Source organism: Gavialis gangeticus, unplaced genomic scaffold (assembly GCF_001723915.1).
Source record: "Gavialis gangeticus isolate Ggan-Ray unplaced genomic scaffold, GavGan_comp1, whole genome shotgun sequence".
Lineage (NCBI taxonomy): Eukaryota > Metazoa > Chordata > Crocodylia > Gavialidae > Gavialis > Gavialis gangeticus.
Window position 1 is genome coordinate 3510000 of NW_017728983.1, and position 16783 is coordinate 3526782.

The 16783-nt window shown below is 47.9% G+C and overlaps 1 protein-coding gene across 4 annotated transcripts in view; it reads right to left on the minus strand.

Moving 5' to 3' along the window:
- EPHB1 (EPH receptor B1) overlaps positions 1-16783 on the minus strand; it is a 463546-nt gene that overhangs the window by 426568 nt on the left and 20195 nt on the right. Inside the window, exon 1 of one of the 4 annotated variants that reach the window (XM_019512876.1) lies at positions 16482-16757. The exons of the other annotated variants lie outside the window; for them this stretch is intronic. Coding sequence (XP_019368421.1) covers positions 16482-16539 — 58 coding nt within the window. The 5' untranslated portion in view covers positions 16540-16757. Of the gene's footprint in view, positions 1-16481; positions 16758-16783 lie in introns of those variants that run through there. 4 annotated transcript variants of the gene reach the window in all.

Consider the following 16783-nt stretch of genomic DNA (forward strand, 5'->3'; position numbering starts at 1 on the left):
CACTGGTTCTGAATCCTGATTGGAGGATTTCTGTAAATGCCCAACACAATGTGACTTCCAGATTTCTAATGCTACCGCTGAGAATATACAATTCCAAATGGCTTCCAGCAAACAGCCAGGCTTAACATTTGCCTTTTGCAAGTACTCATGCATGTAAAACTTGATGGCTCAAATGTTTGCAGAAAGCAAACAAGGTCAAATTGAAATGTGCTTTCAAATTCTAATGAATATTCGAAGAAAATGTTTTTCTGCTATTTACTCAGACGGGTTATGTGCTCAAATGATCAGTTACTATGTATTGTGTAGGGGGTGGAACATTTCTATATCCTTCTGGGTGTTAGGAAAGCATGTGAATTTTACTCTGAATCAGGATAAAGACAAGCAAATCAATAAACTCACGTAACTCACAAGTCCACTTATGACTGGCCATTGCATAAGAGATACCTAAGAAGCAAGGGGCTGTAAAGGAGCAGCCCAACACTGCAAGCCTTTTCAGGAGGCTGGCAAACTGGTTGTCTTGAGCTCCCTCCTTGATCTAGCCAGCGGCAGATGACAGCCCACGCTGAAGACAAGCAGTGGCTCTATCAACACCTCCCATACCCCCAACGTAGGTCAGTGCCTTGAAGCTAGGCTAGCACCCTGGATAACTCCTGGTACTTCCTTTATCTGTTGCTCAAGGAGCATGCCTGCTCCTCTTGCAACTGCCACACAACTGAAATTCAGCTGAATAACTGATCAGCTCCTAATGCACTCTTCAAAGGCACAAACCACATCCAGCGCAGGAGAGAAATCCATGCAGGGTAGTCTGTTATCAAATATCAAAGACTGGGTTAGAGGAAAAAATAATAATCAGCAAAAGCCCTTTGCTCTGCTCTGGCCTCTGTTTCATTAAGAGCCAGATGCCAGTGCTGCTATCAGAGCACCACGTACACACACCCCACACACCTCCACTGTTTGAATCTGTAGCAACCCCTGTTCACATCCCTGGGATCTTCCTCACACAAACTGTTTCCCTGAAGTCCTAGGGACTGTTCTGGAGAGCAATCACTTGCTTCTGTAGGGGATGTACACACTCTGGATCTGGATTTATAGCCTAAAATCTGGAATACAAGTTCCTCTTGGATCAACTCCAAAGTCCCTGGAGCAGCGAACAGCTTTCTCTCTCTTCCTAACCCGGTGGACTGCCAGAAGGGGCAACCCTAGGGGACCTGCCACTAGTTTGAGGTCACGCACATATTTACCAAAGCAAAAGGATGTAAAGAGAGCTGTGTAGGAGAATTGAAGCGACAGAGAGGATCTGTTAGTCAGAATGGAGGTACGCTAATAAATGCTGTGCACATCCTTCCCACAGTCTGCTTCTCAGCCCAATTCAGCCTTGCCCAGTCAGTGGCACCACTGCAAACTGAGTGCCAAATGCTACCAACCCTGGCTGGCACAGCTCTCAATAACTTGCTGACAATGGTGAACCAGGTCCAGCTGATCTTTTCTTCCTGCTGGCCCAGTACAGAACTACCTACACCCCTTTGAATACCCCAGCCTGACCCCTTTAGTCAAAAAACAATCTCCACACCCTGCTCATCACAGCCTCACCCCAGCAGCCCCTTCCCATCATAGCGCAAAAATGCCAAAGGCTCAGAGCCCCATACTCCCTACCCAGCTCAAAACCTCCCCACAGCTCTGAGCCCCTTCCCTTAAATTTCAGTCACCTCACCACAGATTGGGAAGCCCCTTCCACATCTGAGCAACCCCACTTGCCCCCAAGAGTCTCAGAAACACCCATTTTTGTACCCAACTCAAAACCCCTCCCAAAGCTGCCTGCCTCACCAGGCTGAAACAGTGAAATAGGAACTACATTATCAGGAGCAGCTAACAGCAGAATTGCAAAAGAAAGGACACCCTGAGTAGTGAAATATCAAGAGCATTAAAAAAGGAGCAAGGGTCAGTAAGCAATGAAGAGTTTAGAAGGAATCAAGTAGATTACTATGGGCACAGATAGAAGTAACAATTTTTGCCAGATTTGGCCACAGAAATCAGTCTATAGTCAAGACCAAGCACAAAGGTATGGCTGCAGCCTGCTTCAAAAATGGCTGATTGGGTGAAAATCTGAACCTTCATTGTATGAGGGTTCAGACAAAGACATTTCAAAACAGCATCATCTGCAACTTGTGTCTGTGCTGCGGATGTCCTGAAGTCAATTACTCCCTCCCTGCTGCCTGAATAGAAATGTTGCTGCCACTGCCAGGTAGCTGACTTAAATTTTGGGTGAAGCAGAAATTAAAGAGGGGTGCAACTGCACCACTGCACCCCTCCCAGATCCGTCCCTGACAGAGACAGACAGAGGGACAAGAATGCAAACAGAAAGCTAATAATACTCTAAGTTAGCAGCTCCTTCAGGGCACCTTGCCTTCCCTGTGCCCATCCAAGCTAGCTCCTCAGAGAAGGAACTGTCTTTATTTGCACGTGGAAAGCACATCGACCACATCAAATAAATATGAGACATGATAGCCAGGAACTACCGCTTTTCATTTTTACCACTCCTTGTCCAAGCTCAGAGTTAGAACTAGCGTTTGTTCCTGTCCGTAATAAGCCCACACGCGAAGGCAATGAGAGGTACTCAACTTCGAGCAGGCTGTGTAGAAGTTGGGGAAATTTGTTTTTCCTTTTAATTAAAGCTTTTCATTTCAATTAAGACCTTGGCCATAGAAAACACATGAACCCTGATGCAGCTGAGGTCACGAGTGAAATGAATTTGGAGAGCACTCATGCCGCAGATCAACAATATGCTCATCAGGGAGTGCCAGGGGGAGGGGAAGTTGGAATAATATCCATCTGCGCTAGACCTGGCTTTAGCCAGCAGAGTCGGTCCCTCGCTGCGCAATTTACAGAGATGAGGATCTGCATATGAATTCAGCACTCTTTCAGGAACAGCTGTATCAAGGCCATCTCTGCCGCGCCTTGAGTCTTGTTTATGTAGCATGGGAACAAAAATCCTCCTTTCAGTCTTTTCAGCATTTAATAACAATGTACAGTATGAGTCACCAGGGTCATCTGTAGCCTAGGAAGACCCTTGTTTGCATTGTTCCTCTTCAATGCCACAGCATATAGACCAGTCTTCTTATATATGAATACGTCTTTGCACCAGCTGTTCTGCAGCGGCACAGGTGAAGTGGTCCTGACTCTATTTCTCCACTTCTTCCTCATCCTACCCCCCTCCCCGTCGCTCCAACCAAATATGGAACATTTTCAGGGACTGCATTCAAACACTGTGCTCCATCACTCCTCCCTCATTACATGTCCAGCTCAACACTCTGCCCTTCCTCCCACCCCTCCCTTCTCCAGCCCTCAAGGATGTGAGACTGGAAATGGAAACAATATAAATAGCATGGGCTCAACATACAATAGCAGTTTGACTGTGTTTTTAGATGGGGAATTGTTCAAGATGCCAGCTGTGTTGTTTCCTCCAGTTCTGGATGCATCGCCTAGAATCTGCAATACAAGCTCCCCTTGGATCAACTTCAAAGCCCTTGCAGCAGTGAACAGCTCTGTTCTTCTCTTCCTACCCTGGTGGGCAGCCAATAAAAGGGGGCACCTCTAGGAGCCTGCCACTAGGTGAAGGTCACACACGTGTACTAGAAAAGAGGGATCTGCAGGAAGGAGAGAATTGTGCGAGAGAACTGAAGTGACAGAGAGGACCCATTGCTCAGAATGGAGATGTGCCAAGAAAGGCTGCATACAGCCCTCCCGCAATCTGTCTCAGCCCTTCTGCGAATCCCGATCCAGGAGATGTAAGTTCTGCTCTTAGCACTGTCACTGGCCAGTTGGGTGACCCTAGAGAATTCAGGTCACTGCCCTGTGCTTTGCTTTCCATACTTCTAAGATGGGAATTGTGACACCAACCTCCCTTGCAAAGCACTTGAAGAGCTACATTATGAATCTGCATTGACTAAAGATGCCAGAGATTTCAAACCTGTAAAATCAAAGTTCCTCAGATACTCTAACACTTTTTCAAGTCCTCCACTGCAGGCCCACAGACGAGCCCTGAGAGGTGCTAAATGCCAACTGTGATATGATGCACACCTAACTCCCCCCCCCCAAACACACAAGAATATAAGGTGCTCAGCCCTTTCTAGGAGGGGTTTAGCATGTGGCAGAAACTGACCCTACTGAGCCTTTGATCTTTCACCCATGCCACTAGGTGAAAAGTGCTGGGGAGATACAGGGGAAAGAAAAATCAACAGCGATTACCAAAGAAGGCACAACAGCAGCCATTAGAGTCAAGGGAGCACAAGCGTTTGGTACATTCTATGCCAGGGCCGTCCAACTGGCAGCCCACGAGCTGCATGAAGCCCACAGGGGGTTAAGTTGTAGCCCCCAGGCTTCTGCTCAGCCACAGTGAACAGCTCATATGCGCATCTCATATGTGCGTACTGTGCATCATATCACAGCTGCAACAGCAGCTAGAGCCTCCAGGCTCCCCCTCCCTCCTCCTCCAGGGGGTGGGACCACACATCTGGGGAAACTGAGGGTGAGCCTTGAGCCGTACAGGCATGTGGTGCAGTGTAGAGCTGCGCGGCATGTGGCATGGTTTGCCCTGGTGCAGCCCACAGGGCATTCGGCCCCCCAGGCACTTAAAAGCTGGACAGCCCTTTTCTAAGCCTTGATTTCAGCCACTTTATGAAACTCTCACCCATAAGACTCGTGATGCCCTTGATTTGCTCCCTACCCAAACGTAAATTCTGAGAGGAGACACTGTGCAAAAATGGCTCAGCTGTTAGGGAGCATCAGGAGACAGAGGAAAACAGGACTCTCTCATTCGAAAAACCTTGTCAAGCTCTAGCTGCAGAAGTGGTGAGAAGGGGCTGCAGACTGGAACGTGGCAAGAGAGAAGTTCCCCTTGACAAAGTGCATCACCACATGAAAACTGGCTTGGGTCTGGCAAGCTATGGAGCCTACTCCATCAAGTTAGGCACTGTACATGCACATAGTAACAGGCTGTGCTGGACCTACCAGTAATCTAAACAGACAAGGGCTGGGAAAGGAGACCAAAAGGGGAATGGCTTGCCCAAGGTCACACAGCTTAGCAGCAGAAACAGAGCACAGATCCTAGACTAGTTTCCTAACCACTTACCTACAAGGCTTTAGGGGAAAAGCAAAGAGGAAGGAGGCTGAGCTGTGCTGAGCCTGCACACAAGGCTCACATCTCTGTACAGTGACAACTGTTTGCAATGTAAGGAGCAGGACTCAGGAGGAACCCTCAACTCTGTTTAGATGAAGCTTTGCCTCTGTGACAAGACCTGTGCAGCCTCTTCCACCAGGCCTAAGCCTGCTGATGAGCTCTTGCATGAGATTTAGGTGTCTAGGCCTTGGGCTGCCCCTCAGCATGGGGGTGAATCTGACTGTAAGTGCCCAGGGCAGGACGTATAGGAAGTCAACAGCATGCACCTTGCTAATGCCAAACATGTGTAGCTAATCACATATTTGCCCCAGTAGTTCTAGAAACCTAACATCAACTCCAGTCACCTCCGCGTGTACAAAGATATGGCCAGCCAGCTGCAGAAAGGAGCCAGCCAGAGAAGGACGCAAGTGACTGACCCTGATGCATCCCTGCTGGGGGAACAGTCATCCCACAGTTTTCTGCTTCCACCCCTCCTGAACTCCAATACTTCTTTGGAGTGAGAGGAATTGATGGTTTCTACAGAAGACCTAAAGCCTTTTTTTCAACCGTTAAGGGCTGTCCATTTCCAAAGACTGAGCATCCTCCACAAACCCTCTCATGCGAATAAACCCACAAAGCTATCCCCTATCTCCCAAAGACCATTCCTGAAGACAGAAGGACCAGTCACTGCAGGGTAAATGTTAAGTGAAGAAGCACATGGATACAAGTCAGAAACTAGTTTGAGAACCAGAAGAACTGGGTCCAATTTGCCATAGACCTCACAAGTGACCTTGGCAAGCCACGGAAAAGCTTGGCCTCCTTTCCCCATTTGCAAAGCACAGCTAGAACATCTCAACCTCCAGGAGACAGAAGGGCATAATCCCTTCATAAATGTGAGCTGCTAAAACAAGTCTCCTAAAACAGACAGAATTGGAAGAGTGATTGACCTTTGAATAATATTTTACTACAGTCCACAGTCACAGCCAGTGGTCACATGTACAACAGGGCAGGGCACAGAGTTATATGGCAAGTAAAATGAGAAACAAAAGGAAGAAAATCTGAATGTTAAAAGGGCAGCTGTGAGAAAGGGGAAGAAAGAAGGGATAGATGAAGAAATTATATTGGCAGATTCCATATACAGAATAGTTGCCTAGACATGGGCGGCCCTGATCCTGGGCATGTTAGATAAATTTATGGAGGGCAGGTCCATTAGGGGGCATTAAACACAACAGCTGGTCAGGAATATAACCTGACTCAGGGTATCCCTACACCTACAACTGCTGTCGGTTATGACGGGGATGGATCACTCTACACAGACTATTCTTCCTCTAAAGCATTGGCTACTTGCTGGAGACGGGCTACTCTGCTAGACAAATCTCTGGTCTGACCTGGTCTGGCAGTTCGTACGCTCCTGTGCGTCTCATCTGAGTTCTTCAGGGAACTTCTTGGGAACTCCCACAAATGCTGAGTTAAAATTTATCACACTGGCATATTAGAGCCCTCTATATATGCTAAGCATGATTACATTTGGTTCAGCTAACACGAGAGAGGAAAACAGCATTTTCTGAGAGCGACTGCAGAGTGTGGGAGAAGCCACACATTCTTGCTCATCCTGTTATGTCTGTCTTTCACCTTCACACTCTGCAACAACTATCACTACAACCACCCAGTAGTATGCTGAATGTTTAAATTAATGTTTAAATGACTGAGCGTTTAAACCAATAAATATATATACACACATATATACAAGTAACTGCACGAAAAGTGCAAATGAGCCTTTCATCCCTCTCTAGCATGGCTGGCCTTTGGCATGTCAGAAGAGTAGCTACCAATTGTTATGGAAGGTAAACAGACTTGTTTGCCGTGAACATTATTTTCTTATACCAGCAATAATAAAAAGGGCTTCAGGTATACAAGAGGCTAAAGCAAAGCAGAAGCAGTTCAGGCTGCAAGTTACAGTAAGCACTGTGTACATATTGTTATTATAAAATTTATAGATGTAAGCCCTTGTATTTGATAAGGAAATATAGAAAGCAATATTCTTTCTGCATGCAACTCAAAAGGCAATGTGATATTTACATGACCTTCCATATTCAGATAAGTACGCACGCAGGTACGCCCCAGACCTTCCATGTTCAAATGGAAGTACACACGCAGGTACGCACCAACGGTGAGCAGGACAAACCCAGGCCCAGGGAAACATTTATCTTTCTCTTCTGTAGGTGCTTCAAAAGTTGTCCTGAAAAGGTGCTGCGCATTTAAAACTGGGGTTTTCAGAGAAGTCTGTCCGCAGAGCGACACCAGCTCCCTGACTGCAAGAAGGCTTCTGCCACCACCTGGCAGGTGATGGAAGGACCAGGTCGGTCAGCTGCTGCACCTTCCCACGAGGTACTTGAAGGGCATACCCAAACCCAGGCACTGTTTTGGGTGCATGGCCATCTGCTGCCACAACTCCTGGCAATGGAAGCAGCCTAGTGCAGAGGTGAGGTGCCCATCTCCCAAGTCAGAGACATCTGGGCTGCTGTTTCACTCAAGATGGCTTGAAAATCTCATCTCTGCCTTGGAAAGCTAAGCTGCATGCCCATCCTCCCACCACTCTCCAGTGGGACCTTGGTCATGTCACTTGATCTCTTTGCGTCTAACTTCCCTACCTGTAAAATGGGGATGAAGACATTCTTTTTGTCCGCCTGGCCTATCTGTATTGCTGCCTCTCTCCACCCATCCCTACAGCACAACAGGGTTCTGATTTCAACTGGAGCCCTATGTGTCACTGGACCAGAAAATTTATGGACCTATCCAGTAAAACAGATACAAAGACTGTGGAGGGGGGTTTACCTTGGGCTATGGGTGTGTATGGGAGGGTCGAGGCCTCCCACATGTTTAAAGGAGCTCATGTTCTGCATCTTTAAGCAGGTTACTGGAAGCTTTGCACTCAGAGAAGTTCTAAGATTTAAATAAGCTCCATAAAGCAGTGTTTTCTTTCTATGGCTACACCAGGAGACACTCTTTTTAAACATCAAATCAGAAGCAAATCAATTGCTGTGCTATACCTCAGAAATTCTCCATCCAAAATTTCCCTTTAAATCTAAAATCTCTCCCAGGATATTACTTTACTATCGAAGTAATTTCCTCAGTAGAGTAGAAATAATAACGTTCTTCTTCGACAGGTTCAGTTAAGAGGGGATATGATTAAAGTTGTCAAGATCCTAACAGGGACAGCACAGTGTGGGGAGACATAAAGAAGTGCTTTCAACTAATTTAAAAGCCCCACGACTCTGGAACCCAGACAAAGGAAACAGCAAGTGAAAAGAGAACGTAGGTAAAACTTCTTCACACGGAGCTTGGTAAATTGTGACTTGCCCATATTCAAAGGAGGAGCAATTTTGATGCTGTTTTCAAAAAAAGAACCAGACAGGTACTGAACAGAAAGGAATGCTGAAGATTAAGCAGCTTTCTATAGTCCAAGAGTCCCCACTTCTTGTAATACCAGCTTGTATCACAGAGCTGCTGCTGCACTGCTAAACATCATCTGTTTGGAGTATAACAGTAGTGCCTAGAGGCACCAGCAGAGATCGGAACCATTGTGCTGTGCACACATAGCAGGAGGCACCCCCTGCCCAGAGATGCTCGTAATCCAGGGGTGGCCAACCTGCAGCATGGGCTGACACCCAGCACGGGCAGTCTGCGTGGCATGCAACAAACCAGGAGGAAGCAGGGAGCAGAAAGCAAAGCAGCAAATCGGGAAGGGGATCAGAGCAGCACCTGGGGAGGGTGTGGGGCTAATTTGTGTCATGCCCACCAAAGAGGCTGGCCCCACTGCGAGTGTTGAAGGAGACAAGAGGGACCACCCCACCAGTAACCCAGGCAAGGAAGGGAGTTGCCCACAGCCATGCAGGAGAACTAATGGGGGCAGAACAGAGGTCTCCTGATCGGCTTGGCCTACTTATTGCCCTACCACTATCCGCTAGACTGTGCTGCATGTGCCATCCCGGCCCTAAGCAAGGCAGCACACCGCTGTGACAGGGCAGTCAATATGAGCTGCATGTGGGAGGCTAGAACATCACATCCCAAAGCCCGACGTGGAGGCTGTCAGTGGTGTCCAAGCCTCACGCTGTCTCTCTGAGCATGGTAGGTTTTCACCCCCATAACTACAACAGGTGAGCCATCAATGGGAGTTTGCTTCATGGTGAAACCTGGAAGGGAAGAGTGCCTGTGCCTTGACAGAGGCGTCCTAGGCGAGATGTGCTTGCAGACTGGCTGCACTTTCCCCCTTCCCTGGGTCAATCTGTTTCCCTTTCTGCTTTGTTTCTCATCTGCCCCTATGAGTTTTCTTGTAGAAACAGTCCTCTATTGAGGCCAGGATTTACCATTCTGATTCTGGCCTCTTCCTGCATGGGGCTGCAAGTTTGAGCCCAGCCAGAGTCCGGCTCTGTGGTCCAGAGCAGAGAATTATCTGGGCCAGCCTTTTTGCTGGTGCACCTTGCTACTCCCCTTGAGATGCAAGGGTTGATACTTTAAAAAGGAACAGGGGGAAGGAAATGGAGCATGCTCCCTGGCACCGCTCACTCTCTCCTTGCCCAGATCAGCAGGAGGGGGACTAGCAGCCTGGCAGCACAGCCTCTGGCGTCTATAGGGAATCAGTCCCCCTGTACGTGCACACAGCAGGACTCGCGATCTTCCGGCATGAATCTGCCAAAGGAACATGTGCTCCCACAGTTGGCTTAGGGCAAGATTATATGAAGCCCTTTGGTGACAGAAGGACTCGCTATCCTGCAACACAGGGTCAGATGTAAACACACGCTGCTGATCATAATCACTCCCCTCCTCTGACAGGAAAAGTCCCCACTCATGAATGTGTGTTCATCAACACACAGGCAGCTCTGCCCTAATCCAAGTGGCTTCTGCTCACTCTAAAAAAAAATAAACCATGTGCAAGCTTAATCAGTGGCAGACAAGAGAGTCTGACAGCTCCCCCCCTTGCTATGCTGCAGCCTTATTTCTTCTGGCTAGAGACAAATGGCCCAGATGTCGAAAAAGGCTCCCCCATCAGCTCCCCCTGCCACCTCCAGAGATTTTGAGAAAGGAAGTGGAGGTAAAAAAGCAGGAGTCCTGCCCAGCCCCAATTCATCCCTAGAACAAAGCCATCCTGTGCACCACATGAGACAGGGGTCCTGTGAAAAAACTAGTATGACATGTCAGTGAAGACCATACTGTAAGGCACTCACACCAAGGGGGCTGCACAGGAAACCTTAATCTGGGCACCGCCTACCTGTTCAGTTCTTGCTTTAGCAACCTTAACAATGATCTTTCAAACTAGCTCTTCACACATGCATACTGCACATTTAAATGCAAGTTAGCAACAAAAGAGGGACTGCTGTACTGTGCAATTTCATATGCATTTGAGTAATTTGTGGAGTGCTTTGTGTGTTCACCTATAAGCAGAAAGATGTGTAGGTACATAGTTAAGTATATGCATTTATTTGGGTGCATGCAGATATACATGCATATATATCACATACACACAGATGCATTCTGTATCCAGAGACTAAGGCCCAGATGAGCTCAAGCCAGAAGTCAGATGTTCATATACCACTGGGGATGTAGGTCTAAGTGCTATAATTGTAAGGAGGAAGTGACGTATGCTTCCTATACAGCAGAGGGTGAATCCCTGCTTCAAGCAACAAACAACCCAAATCTAACTACGGAACCAAGACCATAAAAGCATCCACAGACAAATGTCTGCACAGACAATACCACAGGTATCTTCAGGCAGGGGAAGTATTCAAACCATTTTACAGACTGACTTTATCCGGCACTAGAGACGTCATGGATTTACACACACCCGCAGAGCAGAATTCCTGGCAGAGGCCTATGTTGGGCGAGTCACACATTTTGGTCAGCGCTAATTAAACCTTGACTTCAGTGGGATGGCTTGCCTCAGCTAGTACCGACCAACTACAGGAAGGGTCACGCCTCAGAGTAACTGATGTATTTTAAATGGAGAAGGACATTTTTATTTGAGTGGGAGGCTGAAGAAAGGCCAAAGATGTTAAAATAAATGTTCTCAACAAAATAACCAGTGATGAGGGAACTACAAAGCTGTTACTAGCTTGAATCTGGGTGCCCTCTGCAGCCCCCTCACTTGGGCATCAGCCACATGCACCTAAAATGAGCAACCATAAACCAGTTTGCAGGCATTGTGCACAAACCCTATACTGGTTCTGAGCCTGTAGATTCCAGATCATCCCATCCTAATGCCCCAACACGTGCTGGAGATGGCAACCACACACCAGCTTCTGAGCACTGACTCAGCCCTACAGTCAAATCCTCCCCTCACATAATGAAGGTAAGGAAATACCCCCGATTTCAATTACGAGATTTCCTCCTAGGCTCTCTGCCGGACGCGAGTCATTGCCCTGTGCCACCTCCCTGGCACAGGCAGCAAGTTCACATCTTCTGCATCATCCAGAAGGTAGCTCCAAGCTTCCCTCATCTCTCATGGCAGCCAGCTAGTAAGGAGGACCTGCCAATGAATGCCCTCAAACCTTTCAGGAGATCTGCAGAAAAAACAAGCGTGCTGTTACCACCCCTGCCTCTACTCCTCCTGCATGACTGCTCAAAGGAGTTCGCTCCGGACAGCCTTATCTGCCTGATCTTAAGGGAAGGAAGCAAAGGAAGTGGCTACTTTGCACCATAAGAGCCTTAACCACATGCATCATGGGCAAGACCCTGGGTATACTGCATTCATCAAGCCTGAGTTGATGACAGAGGGATAGGACTGGGGCTTTCAAAACACACCTCCCCCTCTCAGGGACCCCAGTGTCTTGCCTATGGTTAGACACTGCACTGGAAAGCAATGAGCTCTATTCTGTATTAGCTGGCTGCATCGAAATGATCCCAATGAGTTTGATTGCTTTAATCTATTTTAGCAGAAAACATGGGTACTGTCGGTACACTGACTCATGTTTCTTCCACCTTAAATTCATTTGTCAGTACACATTACGTGTACACGTCCTTATCAACCTTCTTTTCAAATTCTGTAGCACACACGTACTTGTCATTGCAGCTTACACTTGTATATTTGGACTCTGTTTTCCCATGACAGAGAAGTCTGAAGGCAAATCATACCATAGGTTAGTGAAAATAGCAGCTCCTTGCCATTTAAAATACAGAGTCAACAGATCCTGTAAAGATGAATCTCAGCTTAATGCAATACCATGTTGCAAGATGTGAATAAATGGGGAAGACACGTGCCTACAACCTGTGGCCTACGGTCACAGGTTTTGCAGAGTGTAATGGCAATCAGTAGCCAGTAAATCATGGTACAAACATATTCTCCCCCCTGTAAAGCACAGTGTGGAAAACTTCCCAGTGGATCACTATGAAGCCTGTGAAGTACATACAGTAAAGGATGATTCTGTAGTCAAGCACAAGAGGTGCATCTGTTCCCAGGAAGGCGTAATAAAAATTATGCCATGCAGTTGTGTAATGCAACACAATGTCACGCATGGTGTGACCTGAACTGGAAATGCAAAAGCTGCCATTAACCTAACCAACCAACCCGAATCACAGTTGTTGCCCAAGGGGACTATACCAAGTGCCAAGGCACCCATCAGCAACACTGAAGGAACGGGCTCTGGAGGCAGCCCTCTACCAACCGAGACACAGAACCCATAAAAATTAAGCAGCCAATTTCCAGGGGAGTTGGGTCTATCCCTCCAGTCTTCCTTTTCAAATCCAACTCTCCCAAACCAGAAGAAAGGTGGCAGTTGGCCAGCTCCACCTTGTCACCTTAGTGAATGCAAACAACACTAAGGAAAGGCTGCAGGAATGAAAACTAATTGATCCCAGTTAAAAAAGATCTCCCAAATTAAATGAATCTGGATTTGGAAGACAAGGGAAACTGCAAGAGAGTAGGTTAGCAGAAACGCACAACAGCATGCCTCACTTGCGTATCCTTCATGACAATATTTTCTCCGTGACATGCAACAGCAGACACTCTTCTGCAGAAATCAGAGTCCTGCCACTGCAATATATGGCAAGAGCATCCCCGCTCACTCACTCTCACCTTTTTTGTATTTTTAACAGTAACATTCAAAACAATACCACAATCCTTTTACAGCCACTTCTCAAGTACCTGTGCAGTCATTCCACAGCACGTGGCCCAGCAATTATCATTTCTGCTTTGCCCTCGCTTTGGATTGCTTTCTCTGTGGTTACTGAAGAATTAGGTTGGTAAGCAGAGCTGTTTGCCCAGGGGTTATCTGCTACACTCCTGAGAACTTCCAGAGTAAAAGCAAAGGGCAGTCAGAGAGGCAGAGGGAGAGGGGGGGCGGCAAATAACCACCGTAGGCCACAGGCACAAACACTTCACTGAGAAGCTCATGTTTTGAGGTCTTATTGATTCACTTTTCTGATCATTACATACTCATAACAAATCAAATAACCAAGCCACAAGGCCTGGGTCAGTTTTACCTGTGGTTAGATGCTCGTATAAAGAACGCAAAGGGGAAAGAATCATACCGAGGAATATGAGAGTAAGTGACTGATTGCACTGCCTGGAGACCGGGTTGCTTTAATATTCTGCTGAATAAGATGTATTTTTTTTTAACCCTTGGCAGTCAGCTTTCCTGGGGAATGCTGTGCAACTGCTGACTTCCCTGAGGTTTCCTGGTGGCATTCATTACCTCATTTTGCTGCGATTCAAAACACAATTTTAGAAACTAAGCCTGCAGGTATGTGCATTAGAAAAGCACAAACTATCCCTTGTTAGGGGATATTTTACACGAAGAGGAAATAAGAGGAACTTGCAAGCAAGATAGTCACAAGCTGGGAGGGGAAATATTTCATTGCACTAATGAATCAAATGCAGAATGCTTCTCTTTCACCCATTTCCTCTCCCTTTTCTATCTTAGTTTCCTAAACAAGCACTCGAGAGCTATTTTAACAGAACCATTTTCACGAGCAAGAAAATGTGTTTTCCCCCTAGGGTTGAAGCCAAAAATAATGTCCTCCTGGTATAATAAATAAGGCACATTTCACAGCAAGAAGTGCCATGTTCTGGACACACCTTTTCTCACCGAAGCACATGCAGAATGCAAAGGAGCACTACAGACAGGGCAAGCCTGCCGACAAACAGTTTGGGGGCTATAAAAATCCCCGTCAACCTGCTTTGCTTTTCCTCTCCCTTTCCCCTGATAGCAGCATTGAAGAGGATGGCCCCCAAATTCTGCCCATCTCAGGATCAGTTTTGTTAATGTCTGGAAGACTAACCGAGGGTTTGCTTTATTTATTTATTTTAAGCCAGCATATTTCAGCGACTGCCTGGTTTCCAGCCGGAAGATCTGAGCAGTTCCCAGCCAGCTCCCCCTCTGCTTTCGGAAGACAACATATGCCTCACTAGCATCTAGCAAATTTTAATAAAGAACCCCTGCAAAGACCACCAGCTGTGGGAACAGTGGAACAACAACAACAGAAAGGAAAAAAAAAAAATCACCTTTGGAAAAAAAAGAAAAGAAAAGAAATAAAAGGATCTCTGCACTAATCTCATCTCATCCCTGAGCCACCGTCTGGATAAAGCAGAGACTGAAAGGAAGATTCCTGCAGTCCTCACCAAAAAGAAGAGGGATTTTGACTATTATGACATCACCTAAATAAAACATTACTATAAGCAAGAGTGACAGCATTTTTTAAGCAAAGTGTGGGGGGGGGAGAATGGGTTACATTTACATTTTTTAAAAGTTTCTTTACCCTGTTGCATACACAAGGCAGATAAACAGGTTTGGATTTGGTTTCATATTCAAGAAGCAAAGAATTTGATTTCTCATTTATCACCCAAGCAAACACAACTGCAAATTTTCCTGGCAGCTCAAAAAGTGCCTATTTTAAAATCAGAATAAACAAGAACACCGAGGCAACCATCCCATTTCCAATTCCTGGTTCTTTTGCAAACGAACAAACCCATGAGGATGCATATGGTTCTAAAAAAAGGGACTGTCCCCAGAAAGTTACAGAGGAAGCTCCTTTCTCCCATGTCATTTTTGCCCAGTGAAGTGAACGATCTCTTTGGGTGCAAGTGGAAAAAGTTTCTTTCCTTGCACTGAATTCCCCTGAGCCTCCCTGCTTTGCAAAATAAACTCAGACCCCTCTCAAAAGTAGAAAACAGAGAGCCAGGATTTGATTTAAACCCTGTTCCATTCATTGGAAAAAGTGGAGGCTGATTTTTTTTCTTCCTTGAGACCCTGGGAATGAGAAGCAAAGCAGAAGATACAGGGACTAAGCTCTGTGTGATATAGCCGATACTGTGAATAGCAAAGCTACAGTATATGGTGCCATACAGGTACATACGTGGCTATGGCATAGAAGGTTATGGGGGCTACACAATGGAGCAACTGCGCAGGGATTAGATGCTAGATCCACAGAATAACAGAAAAAGAGGGCTGGAAGGAACCTCAGGTCACATCTAGTCCAACCCCTGCTCAGAGCAGGACCAGCCCCAACTAGATCATCCCAGCCAGGGCTTTGTCAAGCCCGGTCTTAAAAACCTCCAAGGATGGGGATTCCACCACCGATCTGGGCAACCTGTTCCAGTGTCCTACTACCTCCTAGTGAGAAAATTCTTCTTAATACCTAACCTCAACCTCCCTTGCTGCAACTTGAAACCGCGGCTCCTTGTTCTGTCATCTGCCACCACCGAGCACAGTCCAGCTCCATCCTCTTTGGCACCCCCCTGCAGGGAGTTGAAGGCTGAAGACAGTGGAGATGGGGACAGCTAAGGCTCAATCCAATGCCCACGCACGTGGGTCCTGTCTTGGGCTCCCCAGCACAGAGCGCCGGCCACACAAAGGGTCTTTGTCTGGATCCGGTGTTTCAAACAAGCAGCCACGACAAATTTTGAAAAAAAAAGGACATCTGGGAGGCTGCTGGGAATCCGCCAGGGATGAACTGGGTGCTGCCGGGGATGGCATTGCTCCCCGGCTCCCAGGACAGCCTGCGTGCTAGGCGTGCCCCCCTCCCTGCCCCAAAGTGCAAAGCAAGACCCCGGCTCCTGGGTTGGGGCTCCCAGCGGGTGCCAAGGTGCAGACACCGCGCTCTGCGCTGCAGGGGGGAGCCGGGCACCCGGGCGGGCAGGCCGGGCACCCGGCGAGTGCAAGGGTGGGGGGTCATTGCAGCGGCGAGTCCCAAGGCAAGGCGGCGTGCGAGCCCGCTCCCCCGAGTTGCCCGCGCGCGGCTGCGGACGGTGGCACCGCAATGCAGCGCAGCATCCTCCCGGGGCCGGCCGGGGGGGCATGCACTTGCAGAAAGTTTGGGGGTCGCCTCCGGTTACCTTCTACCGCCGCGATGGCAGAGGCCAAGCAGAGGAGCACGACACAATCCAGAGCCATGGCAGGTCCGGGAGCCGCGAGGCTTGGGGCAGGGGGGCGTGGGGGGCTCCCCGGATCCTGCAGTAATCCACTCCGCACTGCCAGTGCGTGCGGGTGTGCGGGGGGGTGTGCGTGCGTGCATGCGGGTGTGCGTGTGCGTGTGTGTGTGCGGGCGAGGAGGGGTGCTCGTGTCACATTGCAAGCAGTAGTAAAGTGTGCGGCAGGCACCGAGGCTGCGGGAGGGGGAGGCAAAGCCGCCCCCCCC